The following is a 19,803-nucleotide window of genomic DNA, read 5'->3' on the forward strand; positions in this document are numbered from 1 at the left end:
TCAGATTTTTTAAGTGATTGAGGGAAAGGTGTTAGTAGATCCAAAGAAAATAAACACAAGAGAAAAATGATGTGACAGAAATGCTGAGTGCTTCCATTTACTGAAAATGGTAATAGAATGAAATCTAATGTCATTGATTAATTTAAAATTAATTAATCATGCTCTTTGTATTGACAGGACAGAGCTTCATGATCTGTCATGATTTTTAGTGAAATAAATGGGTCTATTTCAGATATACCTTACCATTTCTTTTGTTTTAAAGGTATTCCTGTATATCCTTTTACTTCTCCAAATCCAAGCGATGCTATAGCTGGTGACATAATAGGCAAGTTCTTTTTTTTTTTTTCTACCACTTTTTTTCCCTGTGTCACGACTTTTCACTATTTTAGCAGTATGATTTCATTCATGGAGATTTATGTAGTACTTTTGACAGTGTTGGTATTTATCTTTCAGAGAGCCTTTGTTCTTACCAGAAGTTCATCTTATAATCTTGTTCATATTAAACAGTTTAGTGGGATACTTCCAGAAAGAGTTATGGATCAAAATAAGTTTGAGCCTCTGGCAAACATCTGCAGAAGAAGCTGACCATCTCATTTGATGCTTGTGAACAGATCCATCAATGCTTTCTGACACGTACAACTTGTCAGCTGCTTTGCAGTGTAAATCTCTTTCTTAAGGCTAATTGCCCTCTGTTTATGGACTGGCCTCTTGCACCTGGCGAATTGTACGTCGTGAAGAACTTGAATTTCTAAGAGGGCTACATATTTCTTATTTATCCCACTGCAAAGCTGTCTGAAATACATAAAATGATTCCCTTGGTGGGCTTTTGTTTTTTAGTATATATCATTATACTGCAGAACTGAGACATCTCACAGCCAATGCTAAATCTAATACATACTAGTAATGTACTTTAGGATTAATAACTTTAAAAAATCTAGCAACTTTTGTCATATCCTAAAAACAATGTGTTTCCCCTTTATTTTTTATTAGTTTAACAGAACTGGAGTTTATGCTGGCAAATGAAAGTGTTTTCTTCTGTGAATGTAGCAGGCGCTTAGATATAAGTAGACAGTGCACATCCATTTGTATATCTACAAGTTCTAATTGTTTGCTTGAAAGTGTATGCAGTTGCTGTTACAGCCTACAAAACTTCAGTCTCCTGTAGCCAACTATCATCTTGTTTATACAGCATCAAAAATAATTGCCCTGGTAGGCCTCTGGGTATGCTCTGTTGCATGTTTTCTTCTCTCGCATAGTTTTAGAATGAAGAAGAAGAAAAAATGCAATGATAAAATAAGTAAATATAATCAGGAGTAAACAGATCTTAAGCTACTTACATTTTCAACAAGTAACACCTCAATCTGAAGGCTTAGGAAAGGCAGGTATCTCTAAATGGAAGCTTCTGTGTCTAGAAGTTGTAAGTTAGTTCTGGCAAACTAAACACATAATTACAATATATTTTTTTTAATGAGATTTGCACATAACGGTCATATGAATAGTTTTGGTGATTCAAGAGTAATAATTACTAAGTACTGATCTGTTTTTCCCTGCAAAAAATACAAGGAGTTGCATGGTTTCATGCACTAACTTTTGTTCCTTTCTTTCTTCTATTTCCTGTAATAACTAGAAAGTGGCTGCAAACCGGGGTATTTTGGCCCCCAGTGTCTGCGTAAGTTCCATAGTTTCTTTTACTCTTGGAGACTGAGCCCCAGGGTAAATGCCAACATTTAGCTTTCAAGTGAAATGCCAACTCTAAGATTGTAATACTGCAAATGTTTTCTTTACAAATGTGCTCTTCAGCACGCCAGTTCCATGGCACAGGAGTTCTTGGTAGTGACTGTAATGGAAATACAGGACAGTGCAGATATCAAACTGGATTTCAGTTTTTTTCCTGTGATACCTGTGCAATTGCTTTTTTTTTTTTCATGACTGCTAGAGTAAGCCAAAACATACCCTTTCAACAAGCATATCCAAAAATCCAAGCTTTATTCAGAGTTATGAAATTCTTTTGCCACGGAGATGTGTTTATAAGGGAATCTTCCAAAACTCACAGAAGTCAAAAAACAAAAACTTGATGAGGAGTGATTCCTATCTAAAAATGCCTCTATTACATTGATTGTTGTCTATTTTGTGATGCAGCTGTCGGATTGCAGTTTGAGAGTGAATTTAATAATATTATTCCTGATGAAATTTAGAATACCAATGGAAGCATTTCTGTTACTTATCGTTTTTTGGGGGAAATTTATGTTTAACTTTATTTTGCAACCTCACCTTCATGTATCAAGCTGCCCTTTCTAATCAGTACCAGAAAACTGTTTTTGACGTATTTCAATTAATCAGCTCTGTACTGCTGATTTTATTAACTGCTCCTTCCAGAGGCTGTAAATCCAAACCATAAATAGTTTAATTTTAGTCTTAAAAAAGACTTGAGCTACTTTCAGTAGTTGGCATACCACTTGATATCGATGTATCTGTCCTGAGTGGGGACAGGCTAAGTGTGCTTCAACCCTGACATTGAATGCAATAGTTACTTTAAGCCAGATTCTTTCTCTCTAACAGATTTTCCTTTATATCTCCCTCAATACTGAATTCTTACTGATGCTGGCAATCAATAAAAGCTATTATGAAACTAAATGAATGTGAGGAGAAGAGTTTGGTCCTCTTGATCACTGGGGAGTGGCTTTTATTTATTCATTTATGTAATAATAAAAGAGCACTTCTGCAGAGACTGCCTCTGAAAATTCTTTACTTGGTTGCAGAGTGTGAATGTAACTCAGCGGGTACCCGTCCTGAAGTCTGTGATTTTCGTGGAAGGTGTCTTTGTCACTCAGGGGTACGTGGACTTCGGTGTGACAGCTGTCAACCTGGCCACCACTCTTTCCCTGTCTGTGAAGGTAAGGTTGCAGATTGCATGTATGCCATCAGACAGACCCCTGAGTAGGCAAACTTTAATTCTTTTAAGGTACCGTTTTTGCAGGGGTTGAAACAATGTTCACCACACTAAGTGAGCAAGAGACTCTTCTGTTCCTTACAGTGAAATCCTCATGTATTTTCATTCTCCAAGCACTAATTCCGTGCGTGTTTCTACAGTAGGAAATAATTACATAGTCTGTTTTCTTGTGGGCTTTCTTTCTTGGTCTGACTGTTTGATTTAGCTTCAGTTAGCACAGCTGTCTTACTAATAACCTAAGGATTTGAAAACTATTTTATCAGGGAGGTCTACAGCAGCAGAGGATGCTTCACTGCTGGCAAGGAATTGGCATAGTAAAAAAACAGTAGAATGGTGGAGAACTAATGTACTTTTGCAGAGGATCGTTGTTTAGTACCTTGCACAATGTGTGTTGTTTAAATCTGAAAGTGATTTTGCCCTTCACAGTGATTTTTCACATTTTGCCCTTCATAGTGATTTCTTGCTAATTTTAACATCATATGACAGGCCTTGCTCATGTAATCATGAAACATGAATGATCTCCATGGGGTTTCACCAGTGTATATGACACCAAGGACTAGCCTGCTTTTTATGTGAAAGGAAGATTGATCAGTACTGAAGAAGTATAACCTTGAAATACATAATTATTTCACGTGTGTATGAAGAAGCCATCAAGTCCTGTTTGGCCCCTAAGTTTTGTCTGCCTTTGCCGTGAATGAGAGAGGCCCTTAATCCTTGGTAATCCTTGAAAATCCCTGTGCCCCCAGTGGCAGGAGGGTTGGGGCTAGGTGGTCCTTTCCAACTGAAACTATTCTACGATTAGTGAATTGTACATTGAAAAAGAATATAGGCTATTGCTGTGTTTTGAAATATACTTTCCTATAGAGGGTAACAGGATTTATGTAGAACATTATTACTTACTTTCTTCTTTCTCATTATTTTTAGTTGCTGACTATAGCAGTCTTCTTCCTTTTGGGCTTTATATACTTGTTTATGTCTGATGATATAGCCGACAGAATTCTTTATGCACTCACAAAGATGTATTACGTTGTGTTACTAAACACAATGGTTGGAATAAAGAAATACCATGTGACTGTGTCTTTATGGTCTGGAGTAGATTAACTTTTTAAAATTAAAAACATAAAATCAGGATTATGCCTTGGTACACTCTGTTCAGTGGTTTTAAAATACAGTAACTTTTTTTTTCTTAGAACTGAATTAGATAGCAATCTTAGAACAAATCAAACCCATATTGAATATGTTTAAATTTTTAACACCAAAAGCTGAAAAGAGACATAAAAGCTTAAGAGAGCATGCAACAACAAATTGTAAAAGACAGACAAAATAGTTGAAAACACAGCCAGTGCGATTGCTCAAAACTGCTGCAGTTCACAGATTGTTCTATTAAAATAAGCTGCCATTGATTAAATTTAAACTAATGCAGCATACTGCAAACTGTGCTGGAGGATGAGCAGCCCTGCCTGCTACTCCTGTTTGGAGTTGTCATCTTCAGAAGGGAGGTAGCTCTTTAAATTCTTGGGTACTGCAGCTAAAACTGTCCTTTCTGGTCTTACCTTGTTGAACTCTATAGAAGCTTTATTCAACAGGAGCAGTATCAAAATAAAGCCTTTAAACTAATTGATGTAATTAAAATGCGGAGAGAATGTGATATAATACTCAGCTGGGAGGGGACCGTAGTGTTGGTGATGTTTTTGGAAGCTTCAGTATTTGTATTGTTCTTACGCAACTTGCTAGCAAGTCCTGTGTCTTTCCATGAAGCTTTGACGTAAACACAGCAAAGCCAGACATCTTTGGCTGCAGCACGAAGAGGAATCAAAATGGGGAACCAGGAAAATGAACATGCAACAGAAAGACAGTACTTGAGCAGTGTTTGTTTTATATTTATCAGTCAGCTATTTCTGTTAGTCAAATAATGTAAGAGATTAACTGCAAACCTTAGCCTTAACTGCAAAACCTGTGGCAGTTGGGATTCCTGGATGGGCTCCCATTCATGTACCTATAAAATATGGGCCTCCATCGTTTCAACAAAGCAGCACATAATATCTGTGACTGAGCTGTTAGCATAAACCAGTGATAAATCTGAGAGAAGCACCATGCAGCTAGCTGTTACAGTCTGACAGTGTGCCTCACATATCACGTGCAGATTCTTGCAGTGCACTGCTTGCCAGCTTGTAGAATTACGACAGGGCAGCAGTTCTTATCTTGTGCATCCTTTATTTGTCCATCATGATGTTGTGCATCATTAACTGCTTTACTAGTATGCTTGTCAGCCATTAGACCTAGCCTAGCTTTGTGATTGCTTTTTGTCAGAGGTTATTTTTTAAAGAAAATGAGTACTTCTCTCATGGAACTTTTCTTTCCATCTTAAGATAGACTTCTCTTCCTTATATGTGTATTTTGCAAGGAATCAAACTATATGCCTAAGCTGTACATCATGGCATTGCAGTAAGAACCTGATTATCAGTGGTTGAGGAGGCAATTACATTATAAGCATCTATTTCAGGATATTTATATTTGGTGGTGAAATTATGTTTTGTCTGTATTCCTCATGATTGCTTTAAAGGTGTCTTTTGGGCAAATTCTGTTTTAAATAACTACTCGTTTAGACGTGTCTGTCAGGATATTTAGTGATTATTTTTATTTTTTCCCCTATACAGAATGCAACTGTGATTCAGTTGGCTCAGTGGACAATATATGTGGTCCTAGAGGACAGTGTCTGTGCCACAGGAACTTTGCTGGATTTAAGTGCAACCAGTGTGCTCCAGGTTATTACAACTATCCCAGCTGCTTGCGTGAGTAACAGCCTTCCCTCCTTTTACTGGGGCTTGCCATCTTATTATTACAGTACAGAAGAAAATATATTCTCCCAAATATATTTCCATCAAAAACTACCTAGGTAAGCATGGTAGTTTTGTTCCTTCCAAAGCTGGCAACAGTAACACTGAAGATCAAGCCAGTGGACAGGCTTTTTTGGCAGACACACACTCTGGTAGCCCTCCCTGGCACATCATCTCTGTTCCTGTTATCTGTACAAGTTGGATTAATGTAAGCATGGTAAACAATGTCGAGATGAAACAGATCATCTAAAACTCATAGGTTCCAAGCAGTTGTGAGGACCCTGTGATTTATTTCAAAGAAAAATGAAGGACAGTCGACAGTATTCAAAACCTCTGCAATACCAGAGTTTTGAAAGTTATTGCTTTGTATGTACAAGGTGAACTATACTAATATTATCAATGTGTTTTTTTTGTTGTTGTTTTTTTGGTTATACAGCTTGTCAGTGCTCTCCTCTTGGTTCCCAGCACAGCACATGTGAGCCAACAGCAGGGCAGTGCGAGTGTCAAACAGGTGTTACGGGGAGACAGTGTGACAGATGCCTTTCTGCAGCCTCCAGTTTCCCCTACTGTGAAGGTAACATTTGTGATAGAAAATCCTGCATTTAGTTCACATCACCCCCATTTTTATTGTGAGGTTCTTCAGGACATTTTGCTATGTGTCATTTCATAGAAACTCACTGAAGTGTGGGAAGGGAGGGACACACCAGGATTAGGTATTCGAGGATTTCATTCATCTTTCTGTATATTTTCTGAAGTAAATCGTAAGATTAAAACCTTTTTTCAACAATGCCACAGAAACTTTAAGAAGACATCTCTCAGTTGTAGGTTGGTGCTACGTTTTTCCAAGTGACTACTTTGTATACCAAAACAATTAGTCCAAACTAGGCTAAATACATATTTGAACAATCAGCATTAAAGGCTTCTTCTGGTCTTAAAGTTTGAAGTATTTGAGTCGCTCCAAGGTGACTATTAAGACACTTTGAAATTCGCAAAGGTTACATTGTAGATTTTTGCATTACTGTATTTCATAGCTCTGTTTTCAAAAGGTATTTTAATGTGTTTATTTTTAACTTTCTAAAGGAATCAACAGTGAATGTGACCCTTCAGGTAGTGTTGGTTCTCATTCTGTAAGTATTCTATCATTGCAGCTAGCAATATTCATAATTCATGTGTGGTCTGAGCCTTTGCTGAACACATTTGCTTCATTGCTTAAGTGCCTGAAGCCTGATCATAGTCTATAAAAGAATTGCCCAAGCTTATTTTCAGAGTAAGAGTGGAAATGACCTTTGTGTTTTATTCTTTGATCAAAACAATGCAATTACCTGTCTAGGGTGGTGTTTGTTTTTTGTTTGTTTGTTTTCAAATATTTTATATGTGGAATATGCATACCGTTTATGTGTGCTTGGTATGCCAGGATACTGATATATACATGCAGATGTGCATATATGCCTATGCATGCTTTGAAGACCTTCTGGTTCTGGGTTGGACCATTTCAGTACCAAATGATTCACGAAAAATATATTTGAATATTTGGTGTTTAATATTAGTAATATACTAGTATTTATTATATAAAACTATATATTAGTATTTTAGTATTAATATTAGTAATATACTAGTATTAGTATTTAGGATTTTAATATTAGTAGTATACTATGAAAAATTACAGATCAGAAACCATTGTTACACTCCATATAAATGGGTTGCAAAGAAGACCCAGAAAATAAGTCTGGCAGGTGGATGAGGTAGGCTCATGCATACAGCTGTATTTGTCTTCCAACTTTTCTTAAAGTTTGCCGCATGTAAACCAGTTATTCCCTGGAAATAATGTTGATGTGCCTGAGCAAATAACCCTGCTGAGAGACATCCATTCTCTTTTATGGAAAAGGATAGAAAAAGAATTAAGAAGAAAAGCAGAATTTACTATTATTTGTCTCTGCTTGTCCCTAAGAAAAATGTGTACAGGATTGAAAGGTGCCTTGATGCCTCAGAGAAATACGCTTTAGCTTTGTGTAATTCTTTTTTAAAAATTAATAAGTGGAGAAGTATAAGAAAATGTGAAGAAGAGATGTAACAAATCAATTCTACCAAAAATTGCCTAAATCAATTTTACAAAAAAAAAAAGTAGACATCATATCTACTTCACAATGCTGTATGGTACTATATGGGTGATTCAGAACATAAATCATGTAAGATTAAAAGTACAGAATAATTTTTGGTAAAAATAAAAAAATAGAAAAAAGTGTGGCATTGCCTTAATTAAAAAAAATAATTACTAATATTTACATTTTTAATCTGAATTAGTTCACTTTACCACTGTTGTTTCTGCTCTGCCCTCCTAAGAAAAAGGGAGCAGTAAAGGTAGGAGAAAACGTGAAAGTTACTGATTGCTTTTATGGAAATTTGTATTTTAAACTTTTTGTAAAACTGTTAATGCTTTAGAGCAGTTATAATAAGGCTATGAAAGAATTGGAAAGTACTTTCACTGGGATATTTAGGATAAATTAGATATGGAAGAATGGTCCTGTGCTGATAGTATGAGACAGAAAAATTCAAGAAGTCTGAATCAGCCTCAGATTCCATGCTTCTGTGAAAGCTGCCTGAGTTGTTTATAATACTAAATTGTTCATAGTACTAAAGAGCTGTGTGTTTTTTTATGAAACAGATGAATGAACTTCTTTCTGTCATTAGGGCTATTGTCAATGTCTTCAGCACGTTGAAGGTCCTACATGTAGTAAATGCAAACCGTTGTACTGGAACCTGGCCAAAGAAAACCTTGAAGGATGTACAGGTATAGCTTTAAGACATATTTCTTTGAGTTATGAAATACGCCAAATTATTTTGAAAATCATCTTTGTTTGGTGCTCAGTGATTTTAACAACTTGTTAAGAACATGTTTTCACATAACATAATTTGAAAACCAAATTACCTATAATAGCAGAAGTTATTTTTAGAAATTAGACCACAATTTCATGAGTGTTTGTTAGTGCTGTACTCAAGTAACCAGAAAGCAATTCTGTCAGAGCAGTCAGAAAAGACTGGTTTTGCTAAATGCAAATTAGGAGACTTCAAAACATGTCAGTAAATTGCACATACACAAAAATCCTCATTCATTCTTCTTTGCTTTTTCTTCTCACCTTGCACCAGTATGTATTTGTTGTTCTGAACCTTCCAGAGTAGAATCCACTTTGTTGCACTATGACTCCAAATTGCAGATTCAAGATTTATTTATTTATTTATTTCTGCAAAGTATCTTGGAAAGACGAAATGCAGATTCTTTTATTTTTTTTTTCAATCTGTGCAGCATGCCATTGTGATGTGAGCGGAACACTAAGTGGAGTTGGAGAATGTCGACAGGTGAAGTGAAATTATAAGGAAAACATTAATTCAATTTATTTTTGTGAAGATATGTTACTGTAACATGGTAAGATAGAAATCTTGGAACTGATTACTGCTTTTGCACATGAAATGACAGGTGACATCCTAGGGATGTAAAAGTTCTGAAAAAATTTAATCACCTTGAAAGTAGGGATCTTCTCGTCTGTTCATTAAAGGTGATAGATAACGAAGTTATGTCCAGATAAAATGTTTTTGTTCAAATTAGAATGATTTTCCTCTTCACAACTGGAGGGAATTCAAAGTATTGAAAGAATGAAGTTCTGGAGAAGGTGCTGATGAAATTTTTGATGAATACATTTTCTTCACAGGAAAATGGACATTGTTACTGCAAATCCAATGTTTGTGGAGATTCCTGTGACAATTGTGAAGCTGGTTATTATGCTCTTGAAAACAAGAATTATTTTGGCTGCCAAGGTAAAGAACATTTCTAGCAGCACATTTGCACTTAACACAAAAGTCTTTAGAATTCCACAGGTCATATTTTAAAAATGTGGATGTGTTTGTTGAATCATTTATGCAGAGTGTTTTGCACTATTGCTTGTAGCATGTGCAAGTCTTGGTTTGTGCTGGATGTGTTCTGTATTTGAAAATCTCCTTCTTTGCCTTTCAAAGGGAGAAAGAATAGGGCAGATGTTACCACTGTAGCTCCCAGAAATGTCGCTCACTCACTTGATAAAATGTGTTCCTCTTTGAGTTCATTGGCTGTTGCCTCACCATCCTCAGTGCCTTGTTTACTGCCACCTGTCTGAGGTTTCTCTGTCAATGTCTGTTGTGAGATAGCAAGAGGAGCTGCTGAAGCTTGCCCAGCACAGAACCAGTGCAAGCCTGGGCAATCTTGAGCTCTGTGCCTAGCCTTCATTCCTGCATTGTGCAGCTCACTAATCCCTGTCAAAATCTAATACCTCATGCTCTCAGAGGGTTTCAATGAAGTCAGAAATTAAAATGCAATGAAAAGTTTAATGCAGTACGTACCACCGAGATGCAATTCATCCACCAAAATATGTATGTATCATAGCTAAAGAGATTTCCAAATAAGATAACTGAAAGCCATTCCTTCTTTCACACCTACCAGTATACAGGCTCAGGGAGGTTTGGTTTTTCCTGCAAGTATTAGCTGTAAGAGTGGTAGCTCTCTGTTCTGTTTAGTGATTTTCTAAGGTCTGCTGCTGGAATAAGAACTTAAAATATTTTTGATTTTATTGATTTATTGATTTTATTTTTTTCAGGTATGTTTGTGTATTGCTTTAAACCGTGACTCAGTATGTTTTGAAGTACAGTCAGATGCAGCTGTGATATGGTGGAAGTGGTCATCACTCTGCCATGTGTTTTGAGGAGTGTAGAGCTACTTCCCTTTCTTCCTTGCCCTCCCTGTAGATTTGGATTTGCTAAAATTATTGAAAGCACTTTCACTGCTTTTAGTGGGATTTATACCTGTCCAAGGATGATGCAAGAGATTTACTTTTAAAATACTGATGTACTTATGGCAATCGTTTTGTGTGTGCAAAGTTTAAAAACAATGGCTAGTCTATCAAACAAACCTTCTGTGCCTAATTTTCAAACCAAAGCTCTAATGAAATGGATCTGGCTTCGCGAAGGCGCAGATTACTTTAATTCTCCTTGATTTCAGTGAGATTACTTGACATGCTGTAAATATGTTTAGGAACATTCAACCTTTCAAGTTGGTTCTGAATTCTTTAACCTAGACATACACGTTCCTTAGTGTGATATATTATGCCTCATTATTAGAGCTGTTCCTTACTTTATGCCACAAATCCTGTCTCCTGTAGCAAGTCCTATATACGTTAAAAATGTGTATGCTCTTATGTAAACACACATGGTTTTGTTATGTTGTGATACCAGACTCTGAAAAATCAACTTCTAGCTCCTTTTGTAAGTTAGGTGTTCTTTTTTAGTACTTAATCATCCTGAACTGTGGTCCAGCATTTAGTAAACGTGGCTTTTTACTTGTGATTTAAAAGTTATTAAAAAAAAAAAAGAAAGGCTTTTGTCATGTTACAAGCAGAAAAAAAGAAAACAACAACAAACATGAAAAGCCAGAAGTAACTGCAGCTTATCCATGGGTGCTAATGTGTTTCAAAGAGTCTAAGGGGAGTCTGAAGGGCTCCAGAAGGAGGAAATGAGTTGATAATAGTGTTTAATTAGAGGAAGCGAGGTGTGTTTTCTGATAACCTTTATCACTTTTTCTGATGGGATATTTGGCTTCTGTTCTTTGCCTGGCAGGCTGTCAGTGTGATGTCGGAGGATCCATCAGTTCTGCGTGTGCTGAACCCTTGGGTGCCTGCCAATGCAGAGAGCACGTTGTGGGGATGACCTGTCAGGAGTGAGTCAGACTGTCACAAAGAGCTTGTGCTTTAAAGTAGATCATTTGAAACGGCCCATCGGTTCCTTGCTAGGTTTTCACATGAGATTCTGGATTTGTTGATAAATATGTTGGTAAATTGTGGTATTAGTTATACTCACTGCCTGGCAGTTTTTGTCTGTTACTCTAATGGGATGTTTTAACTCTGTTTCCTTGAATAACTGATACCTGTTTTGCAATCACATTGTGTATATATCAATGTACCTGTATATATCAAGAGTTGCACCTTATCGTACAGCTGTAAAAGCCTCTGGAAAGAGAATTCTCATTCTGTCAATCTCATTTGCTGTCTGGAATTTATTAGCTACTAACAGGATTTCTCAGTAGATCAGTTCCCTTCTGTTGCTTTATTCTTTTAGATGTAGACCATACAGTGACTGGTAATTCTTTCAGATTACAATGGTGAGTGGGTGGAGGCTTCTTGCCAAAAAGTGTTGGATGTTGGGGTTATACTCAATGATGAACTACCTGGAAATATCATAAATTCATCAGGCTTTTTTAGCTTACATAGTTGTGAAATGAAAAATCATATCAGAATCAATTTGCTTTAGCTGTTGAGTGACATGATTTAGGCACATTGCCTGAAATGTCTTTACTCACAAATAAGTAGCAAAGGTTCAATCAATGGTTACATTTGTATTTTATACTGGCAAGAATACCGAAACTGACAATCAGAGCAAAAAAATAAAAATTTGGAGGAAAAGAATAGTCCTTTGAATGCTTGTTCCATTTTTTTTTTTTTCCTCCTTGAAAGGCCTGAACAAAACTATTTTTTCCCTGATCTGCACCACATGAAATTTGAGATTGAAGATGGAACTACCGTCCAGGGAAGGGGAATTCGGTTTGGCTATGACCCTCAGGAATTTCCTAACTTCAGTTGGAGAGGATATGCCTGGATGTCTTCTATACAAGTAAGCTGGTATTTTGCTCAAGGCTTTGGGGTGAAAACATAGATGTATGATATGTATGCCCCCATGTACTGCTATGTGTTTGCAAGGTCATGAAGAAACCAGAAGGACAGGGTCTCACTAATCTGAACACTTTGGCACTGTATCACTGTTTGGTTTAGTGACTGTTGGCATTATTTAAAGTTGGTCATTGCTAGTGCAAATATGTTGTGTTCTTCAGAGACCTTCTTTGAGAGGTCATTTTGATTTTGTTTTTTGGGGAGGTTGTTGTTGGCTGTATTATTATTACTATTATTATTTTTTTTAGGAATGCATTTTGCTGTAGGTTTAAAGCAAAGAACTAGTAGCTTTAAAGTCTCTAAGACTAAATGCAGAAATTGTTGTCGTGACAAGGACAGCAGAAGATTGATGTTTGGCTAAATCACATGGATTATAGAGTTTCATAGTAGTCTGTGTCAAGATTTTCAGGTTACATCATAGTGCCATGGTGAAACCTTCACACTTGCAACTTGTCTTGGGCAAGGAGGAGAAAGTCTCGAATTTATCAGGAATGGTAACTTTACGTTACAGCAAACAAGAAAATGTGTGATTCAGTAAAACAAGATGCGAGCAGGAATGTTTCAGCAACATTAATTTTAGTCTCATGATAGACTACAAATAAAGCAAAACACAGCAGAGGGAGTAAGTACATTGCAGGAAGAGTCAGCATAATTTAATTGTGTGAGAAAGGACCTGTTTGATTTTGGACTGAATTGCTGAGCAAGTGAATCAGAATTTGAAAAGAGTAGATTTGAGCAATAAATAGGATTTGCTCGTTTTTCTTAAAAGTTGTACTCTGATACTTGTAGTACTCTGATGCTGATTAGATTTTTTAGTCCACAGATATAGTTGTGTCCAGCCTCTGTAACCTGTCCAAGGACTAATTGGTCAACTACAGACAGACATAAGCACATAACTGTTGTGCAAGTATAGTGATTTTCTTTCTGTTCTTTGCTTTTCACTCTTTCATCTTTTGTTTGTTTGTTTGTTTTTGTTTTTTAATCCCAGAGCCAATTTTGTGGTTTTGCTTTTTTTTTTTGGCTTTTCAGAATTACTCCACATTCACACGTGAAGGCAACTCTTTGGAAACTGTGCTTTCTTAAATTTCTGCGTTCTAACTCAAAATGCTTTTTGCATTTCATATATGCTTGGCATTTTGTAAAGAGGTATTGAAAGGGCTTAGTTTCTAATCCTGCTGAAAGTGTGCGTTACTTTGCTCACCTGAATAAAGCTTTTCATTCATGTAAGTAATTGCCAGATCCAGGCCCTCCACAGTTAGATCCTTGCATAGATAGTCTTCATTCTTCATAGTTACATTCTTCTTTTCAAGAAACTTTCAGAATTTTCACATAGCTTTTTTGTGTCTTGCAGGACCCTGAAACACTCCTGACATTTCTTTTGTGGAAGGCAAATAGCATTACGATATCTACCACACAAAAAGCTAATGTAACACTTTTTGTGAAAATATTTTCATTAAAAATTCAGGTGAAATAAATAGCCTGTGAGTGGTGTCCTATGCTGCTATGCTTCACCCATGCTGCTAACATGGGGGTCTCATTATCGACTGAGAAGCTAACAGTTTGCCTGAAGTTTTAAAAGCATTGGCAAGAGCTGCCTTGGTTTGTGATAGAGCTCAAATAATAAATTCTTCTCACTTCCTACTTTTTGCTTGAAACTGAGGACTGACATCTCTTCCTCCCTCATTACTCGTATGTCTTCTTTCTCTCTCTTTACCTGGGTACTCTAGACTTTCCATAAAAGCTTAGAAACCATTTTGTGAAACTTTCTGAGGCATGTTTCTTTATATCTTTCACCTTTTCTGTTTTGTTCCTATCTATTTTTCAGGTGTTCCCTCAATGCCTGTCTTTTCTTTTCAGCAGTCACCCTTCTCCATTTAAAACAACAGTTGTAAAACCTTCCCCCATGCATCTGTATTTTCTGTTCTGGTCCACTGCCCTTCTGCAGTCACCAAGATTTTAGCCATTTAATCTCTGCAGATATCTCATCCCTATCATCTGTTGTATGTCTGTCTTTGCTTTCTCCATTGCATTTCTATTTAGAAAGTGGAGGTTTCTGTGATGATGACAGAATTTAATAATATGCTAAGTAGCATATGAGAGCTGGTACTCTATCATTTATTTTAGCTTTTAGCAGTAAGAGAAAATATGGCTTTGTGCCCCATTCTGACAGGTTTGCAATTTAGAAAACTTGTGTGCTTTTGGGGATGCAGAATGGACCATAGTGGTAGGGAACTTACTGTACCCGAAGCATCTTGGAATGGGACAGTGAGTGGATTATGATGGGTGAACTGGTGGGATTTGGTTTGTGATGGGAGCTTTATGATTTAGGATGGAAGGGAGGAAGCCAAACCCTTGAGACTGCACAAAGCCTATTTTTTTCCTAATCCACCAACCTTTGAACAAGTCTCTGCTGATTCTGTTGCTCTGCAACTAAATGGGGGCTGTGTGAATTCATTCTCCTGTGGGCTTACTGCCAGTCCAGGGTTGATGTGAACTGTGTGGTTTCAGGGATGTCAGTTCAGCCCCAGGGCAAAAGAATCATGGTATCATACCTCTAAGGCAGTGAGGGATTTGGTAGAGGAGCAGAAGTTACAGTGCCAGTCTGAGATGTCTGCATGCTGTGGAGCATTGTGTGTTATCTCAGACCAGGATCAGTGATTCTGGCCCTTGATACCTTATGTTTCCCTGCACAGGCAGGAAAAATACCAGTAAAATACTGTCCATGTTTCAAAGTGCAATATCAACATGCATATTAGTTAGGATTCCATGTCCTTCAGGGTAAGTTATTATTCAACAAGTGTTTTATTTTACAGGAGGTTTTGTTCCATATTCTCTTGTAAGCTGCTGGAGCCTTTCTTTTCTGTTATGGAGTATGTCTTTTGCCAAATGGTTTTTCTTTCTCTGGGTGCTAGTAACAAATAATATACTTTCCTTTCCTCCTTTTTCCCTTTCTGTTTATTTTTCCCAGCCAGAGGTGGTTGTACCTGTCACTGTGGCTTCCCCTAAGCTCTTCCACCTAGTCCTCCGCTATGTCACCCTGGGTTCAAAAAGCTCTAAAGGGAAGATCTCAGTTGCTGAGGGAAAACATTTTGACACTAACTATACTTGTAAGTGAATTAATTTTCTCATTAGGCTTACCTGTCTTCATCTGTCATACGCAGCATTGCCATTCCAGTGTATACTTGTCTGCATGTGCATTTTTCTTGTAGGCATTTAGTCTGGTGCTTGCATGGCTTCTAACTGTTCCTCTATTCAGCACTTTATGGCTGTTTTTGTTTATTAACTTCAATTTTTCAGAATGAAGTGAGGATAACTTTGAATGTGGAAAAATCAAACCACTACTTATTTCGCATTATCCTGAGATACATTAACCCTGGAGGTGAATCGTTACCTGGCCGCATATCTGCTTGTCAATCTCGGCCTGAAGCAGGTAGGTACAACTCAACGGCACAACAGGTTAGATGAATGTTAGATTAGAGAAGCCTTTTCAAGAAGCAACTAACTCAGATTTGTAATGACGCTTAAAATGCATTGCTTTTAACAGTTTCAACGCTTTTGTGCTTTTCCTAATATATTTTCCTGTAAATGATGTGGCTATGTTTGCATGAAACTTCTGCTAACAGTAATAACCAACATTTGTTTTTTAAATGTTTGCCAAATTCAGGACTTCCAATTCTGTACTTGAAAGCTTTGAACTGCGTGTTTTATGAAGCTTTCAAAGAAGGGATAACAGCATTTATCTTGGTTCAGTTGCCTTTAATATTTCAGTTTAAAGGTGACTTCTGCCTTCTTTCCATGAATAATATTTATTTAATGATGAACCTAATCCACCAAATTAGCTCTGATGAGACCTCAACAACATGACTTGGTCCCTGGTAAAAGATAAGTACTCTATATCCTTGTTATGTCTCTGCCATTCAAAGGATATGTTCAGAATTATCTCTTACGATGCCTAACAGTATCACGCTGCTGGGAATCAATGGTATTTAGTCATAGATCCTTCCAATAATTTGGAGAAGACAGAACTAAAGACATGACAGGTACCGCCCAGCAGAGGGGCAGCAGTTTATAGTCAGGACTGGCTTACATTGCTTGGGAGACAGGAAACCAGCCTGGAGCACAAGCTTTTGTCTTTGTCCATGGGCTTTCAAGAGGAAACCTTTGTGATTCATAACATTTTAGATGCTACAGAGAACCTCTGGTATTTGAAATATACAGCTGAAAGTTGCATGAGAACAGGTCTTGGGTCAACTGAAGATGTCTTGAGTCAGTGGAGAGATGTGTTGAATGGAAAATAATGGAAGAGGGAAGGGAAGTGAACATTTCAGAATATTACAAAACTGGCCATTACAAGGGAAAAAGTCTGCACTTCTGAATCAATTTGCTCAAGACTCATAAAAAAAAAGATGACAATCATTACACAGCTCTGTAGCTTACTTACAATACATGTTGTCAGAGGAGCATTGTCAGCTCCTATTATACCAAGTTTAATGGATTAAATCATAAGTCCAGAGTACCAACCAAGTAGAGACATTTTACACAGTCCCTTATTTTTTTTTTTTTTTTTTTTTCTGGCAGGGGCTGCTCAGAGCAAAGAATTTGTCTTCCCACCCAGCAAGGAGCCAGCTTTTGTCACAATCCCAGGAAAAAGCTCCACAGAATCTTTCTCATTGGTTCCAGGAATGTGGATTGTCAGTATAATGGCAGAGGAAGTCCTCTTGGTAAGAAAACAATTGAAGAAAACAAGTGCTTGAAGGCTGTCATGATAATATTGCTCTGGAGTTGTTTGTCAGGAACAACCCTGGAAGCAATTGAAATTCAACATTAGTGAAAATAGTACAGTGGCAGAATATCATTATGAAAATATACAGTTCAGCCTCTAATTTCATTTTTTTTTCTTCTCTGACTTTCATCTGCTCTAATTTTTCATGTGCTTACAGACTTTCAGTCTATCCAGAATCTGTACTTTCAAATGTTGAAGTAATATTAATATACAGCACAATTGGTTGATCATAAAAGTTCATAGAAATAAGTAATTCTTGCATATCACATAACATATCTAAAGCTTGGCTCAGCTACAGATGATCAAGCCCTTAGTTTTCTGGCAAAGATTCTTCAGAAAAATATTATAAGGTGGGCTTTATAATTAGCAGGTTACTTTCTAAATGTTTTTATCCTCCCATCTTTACTCTCCTTCCACTTACTGAAAAATTTTCAGTGACAGCAGTTCTGAGAAGATGCTATAAAAAGACAAAGTCTTTGAGGTGAGCATTTATGGAAAACCTTAAAGATGCATGATCACAAAGATACTATACTGAAATTCATATGTATATTGTATATGGTTAACAGGTAGCTAATATCTTTAGTCATCAACCCTGGGGCTCTGTTAAATTTATGGAACGCCACGTAGAATGTTACTAAAGAGCTTGCAGCATATTTCTTGCTGAAAGTGACAGTACTATTGTGCCTGTCTTTTTTTTTCTTTAATGCCTTTGAAAAGGAATTTGTTAATGATCTTAGCCCAGTATGTATTCATAAAAGAAAGTTTTTATAAATAAACTCCAATCTTTTAAGTTGAAAAGGCAGAGTAAAAATATACCAGCTTCTTGAAGCACAGCTTAATAGATTGAGGAATATTTTTATGAAGTCACCTGGGATACATGAATCTCCCTTGCAGACTCAAACACAGTTGAGTTGTCTGCAGGTGAATAGCGTACATGGGTGAAAACTGTGCAGAGCCAGCTGTGTATTACCGAGCAGTGCTTGTGCAACTCAAGCTTATACAAACTGATTCTTTTTTTCCACTCTACTGACTGTACCATTTGGCTTATAAAGCAAGAACAACTTTGGGCTAGAAGATCTGTGTTTCTTAGCTTTAAAGCTTAAGTAAGAGGGGCCTGTGCTTTTAGATTCAGAGGCTCTGGAGTTGACAAGTCCTGCAAGGCATAGATATAGTGGGGAACCTCCTTTATGAGCATCATCTTGTACAACACATGATGGGATAGTGGCTGCAGAGTTTCCCTGCTTACAGGGCAGCTGCCTTCAAACTGTCTCTGTGAAGATATAAACAGATTTACCATGACACATAAGGATGTTATTGGCCCATATAGCAACAAAAAATCTACATGTGTATTGGAGATATCCTCCATAAAAATTATTTGTGTGATTGGTTTTGTGCATTGCTACATTGTGAACTTCTGGAGAGGTTCCTTTTGTAATTTTCTGCATGGTCTTGCATTTGTTATATTTGTTCCTAGGATTATATGGTGCTGTTACCTAGTGATTATTATGAAGCATCCATCTTGCAGATACAAGTTACGGAGCCTTGCACCTATCCTGGACGTGTTTCAACAGAGAAGTCAGTATATATGCTATGGAATAAACCATTGCCTTGGATTATGTTGTTATTATACTGCTGCAATTGAAAGCAATAATAATTCTGTGTTTTTGTTTTGTGTAAGTTGCTTGCTCTACCAGCATTTGCCATTGGGCAGATTTTCCTGTGTCCTCGGTTCAGAGGCAGCGTATTACAGACGTGGGGGAGAATACAGAAGAATACCTGTTCGACAGCCAACTCCTCATCAACCAGTGATGTCCCATATCAGTGGAAGAGAGGTGAGATTCCTGCATGTTAATCGCAGTCGCATTTGCACTATTAACTATAAACCTACTGGACTAAAACAGTGGCATATTCATGGCATGGGATTTGCAGATCTGTAACTTATCCCTGAAACAGGCTCTGTGCTAAGTTCTATATTTTATACTGATCTGTGTAAACAGATCAATATTGGCAGATCTATACTGTGACTAGAGTGGATGTTTCACTCCGACAAAAGTATTTAATAAAATAAAAATCCCTGTGTTTTAGGCATACTGTCTAGTTCAGCATACTGCTTAATTGCAGCAGAAATGTCAAAATGGTTTGTGAGCAGTCATGGTGTGTGTATATAACTCCAAATTCATCTTTTTTTGTTTGTTTGTTTCTTAAATAGCTATACTTACGTAAAATATTTACTTCAGTAAAAAAACAAGCAGATGCAAATATGATGCTGCTGTGGGTCCATTGAAAGAGAAACATGTTTCATGAAAACAAAAACTATACTAGAAGCATTTTTTAAAAAAAAAAAAAGCTGTTGTATCAAGTACATGATAATTAAATGTAAAGTGATTGTGTCCTCTGCTACTGTGTTCTGACAGTTCCTTTAAAAAAATGCCAACTACAACAATGATACTTAAATGCCATAGGCCCTGGTGCTTCATCACTGATGCATGT

At 36.9% G+C, this 19,803-nt stretch overlaps 1 protein-coding gene across 2 annotated transcripts in view; it reads left to right on the forward strand.

The window, feature by feature from the left end:
• Positions 1 to 19,803, forward strand: part of LAMA3 (laminin subunit alpha 3) — a 114,616-nt gene that overhangs the window by 30,485 nt on the left and 64,328 nt on the right. The window contains exons 11-25 of one of the 2 annotated variants that reach the window (XM_040547864.1): positions 263 to 325; positions 1,628 to 1,669; positions 2,760 to 2,894; positions 5,608 to 5,742; positions 6,224 to 6,361; positions 6,868 to 6,914; positions 8,476 to 8,575; positions 9,089 to 9,141; positions 9,492 to 9,597; positions 11,425 to 11,524; positions 12,318 to 12,474; positions 15,499 to 15,637; positions 17,109 to 17,251; positions 18,788 to 18,888; positions 18,992 to 19,145. In XM_040547864.1, coding sequence (XP_040403798.1) covers positions 263 to 325; positions 1,628 to 1,669; positions 2,760 to 2,894; positions 5,608 to 5,742; positions 6,224 to 6,361; positions 6,868 to 6,914; positions 8,476 to 8,575; positions 9,089 to 9,141; positions 9,492 to 9,597; positions 11,425 to 11,524; positions 12,318 to 12,474; positions 15,499 to 15,637; positions 17,109 to 17,251; positions 18,788 to 18,888; positions 18,992 to 19,145 — 1,613 coding nt within the window. Of the gene's footprint in view, positions 1 to 262; positions 326 to 1,627; positions 1,670 to 2,759; positions 2,895 to 5,607; positions 5,743 to 6,223; positions 6,362 to 6,867; positions 6,915 to 8,475; positions 8,576 to 9,088; positions 9,142 to 9,491; positions 9,598 to 11,424; positions 11,525 to 12,317; positions 12,475 to 15,498; positions 15,638 to 15,827; positions 15,961 to 17,108; positions 17,252 to 18,787; positions 18,889 to 18,991; positions 19,146 to 19,803 lie in introns of both variants that reach the window. The other variant, XM_040547865.1, reaches the window with a different exon arrangement.

The sequence above is a fragment of the Cygnus olor genome, chromosome 2, assembly GCF_009769625.2.
Source record: "Cygnus olor isolate bCygOlo1 chromosome 2, bCygOlo1.pri.v2, whole genome shotgun sequence".
In the NCBI taxonomy this organism is placed as follows: Eukaryota; Metazoa; Chordata; class Aves; order Anseriformes; family Anatidae; genus Cygnus; species Cygnus olor.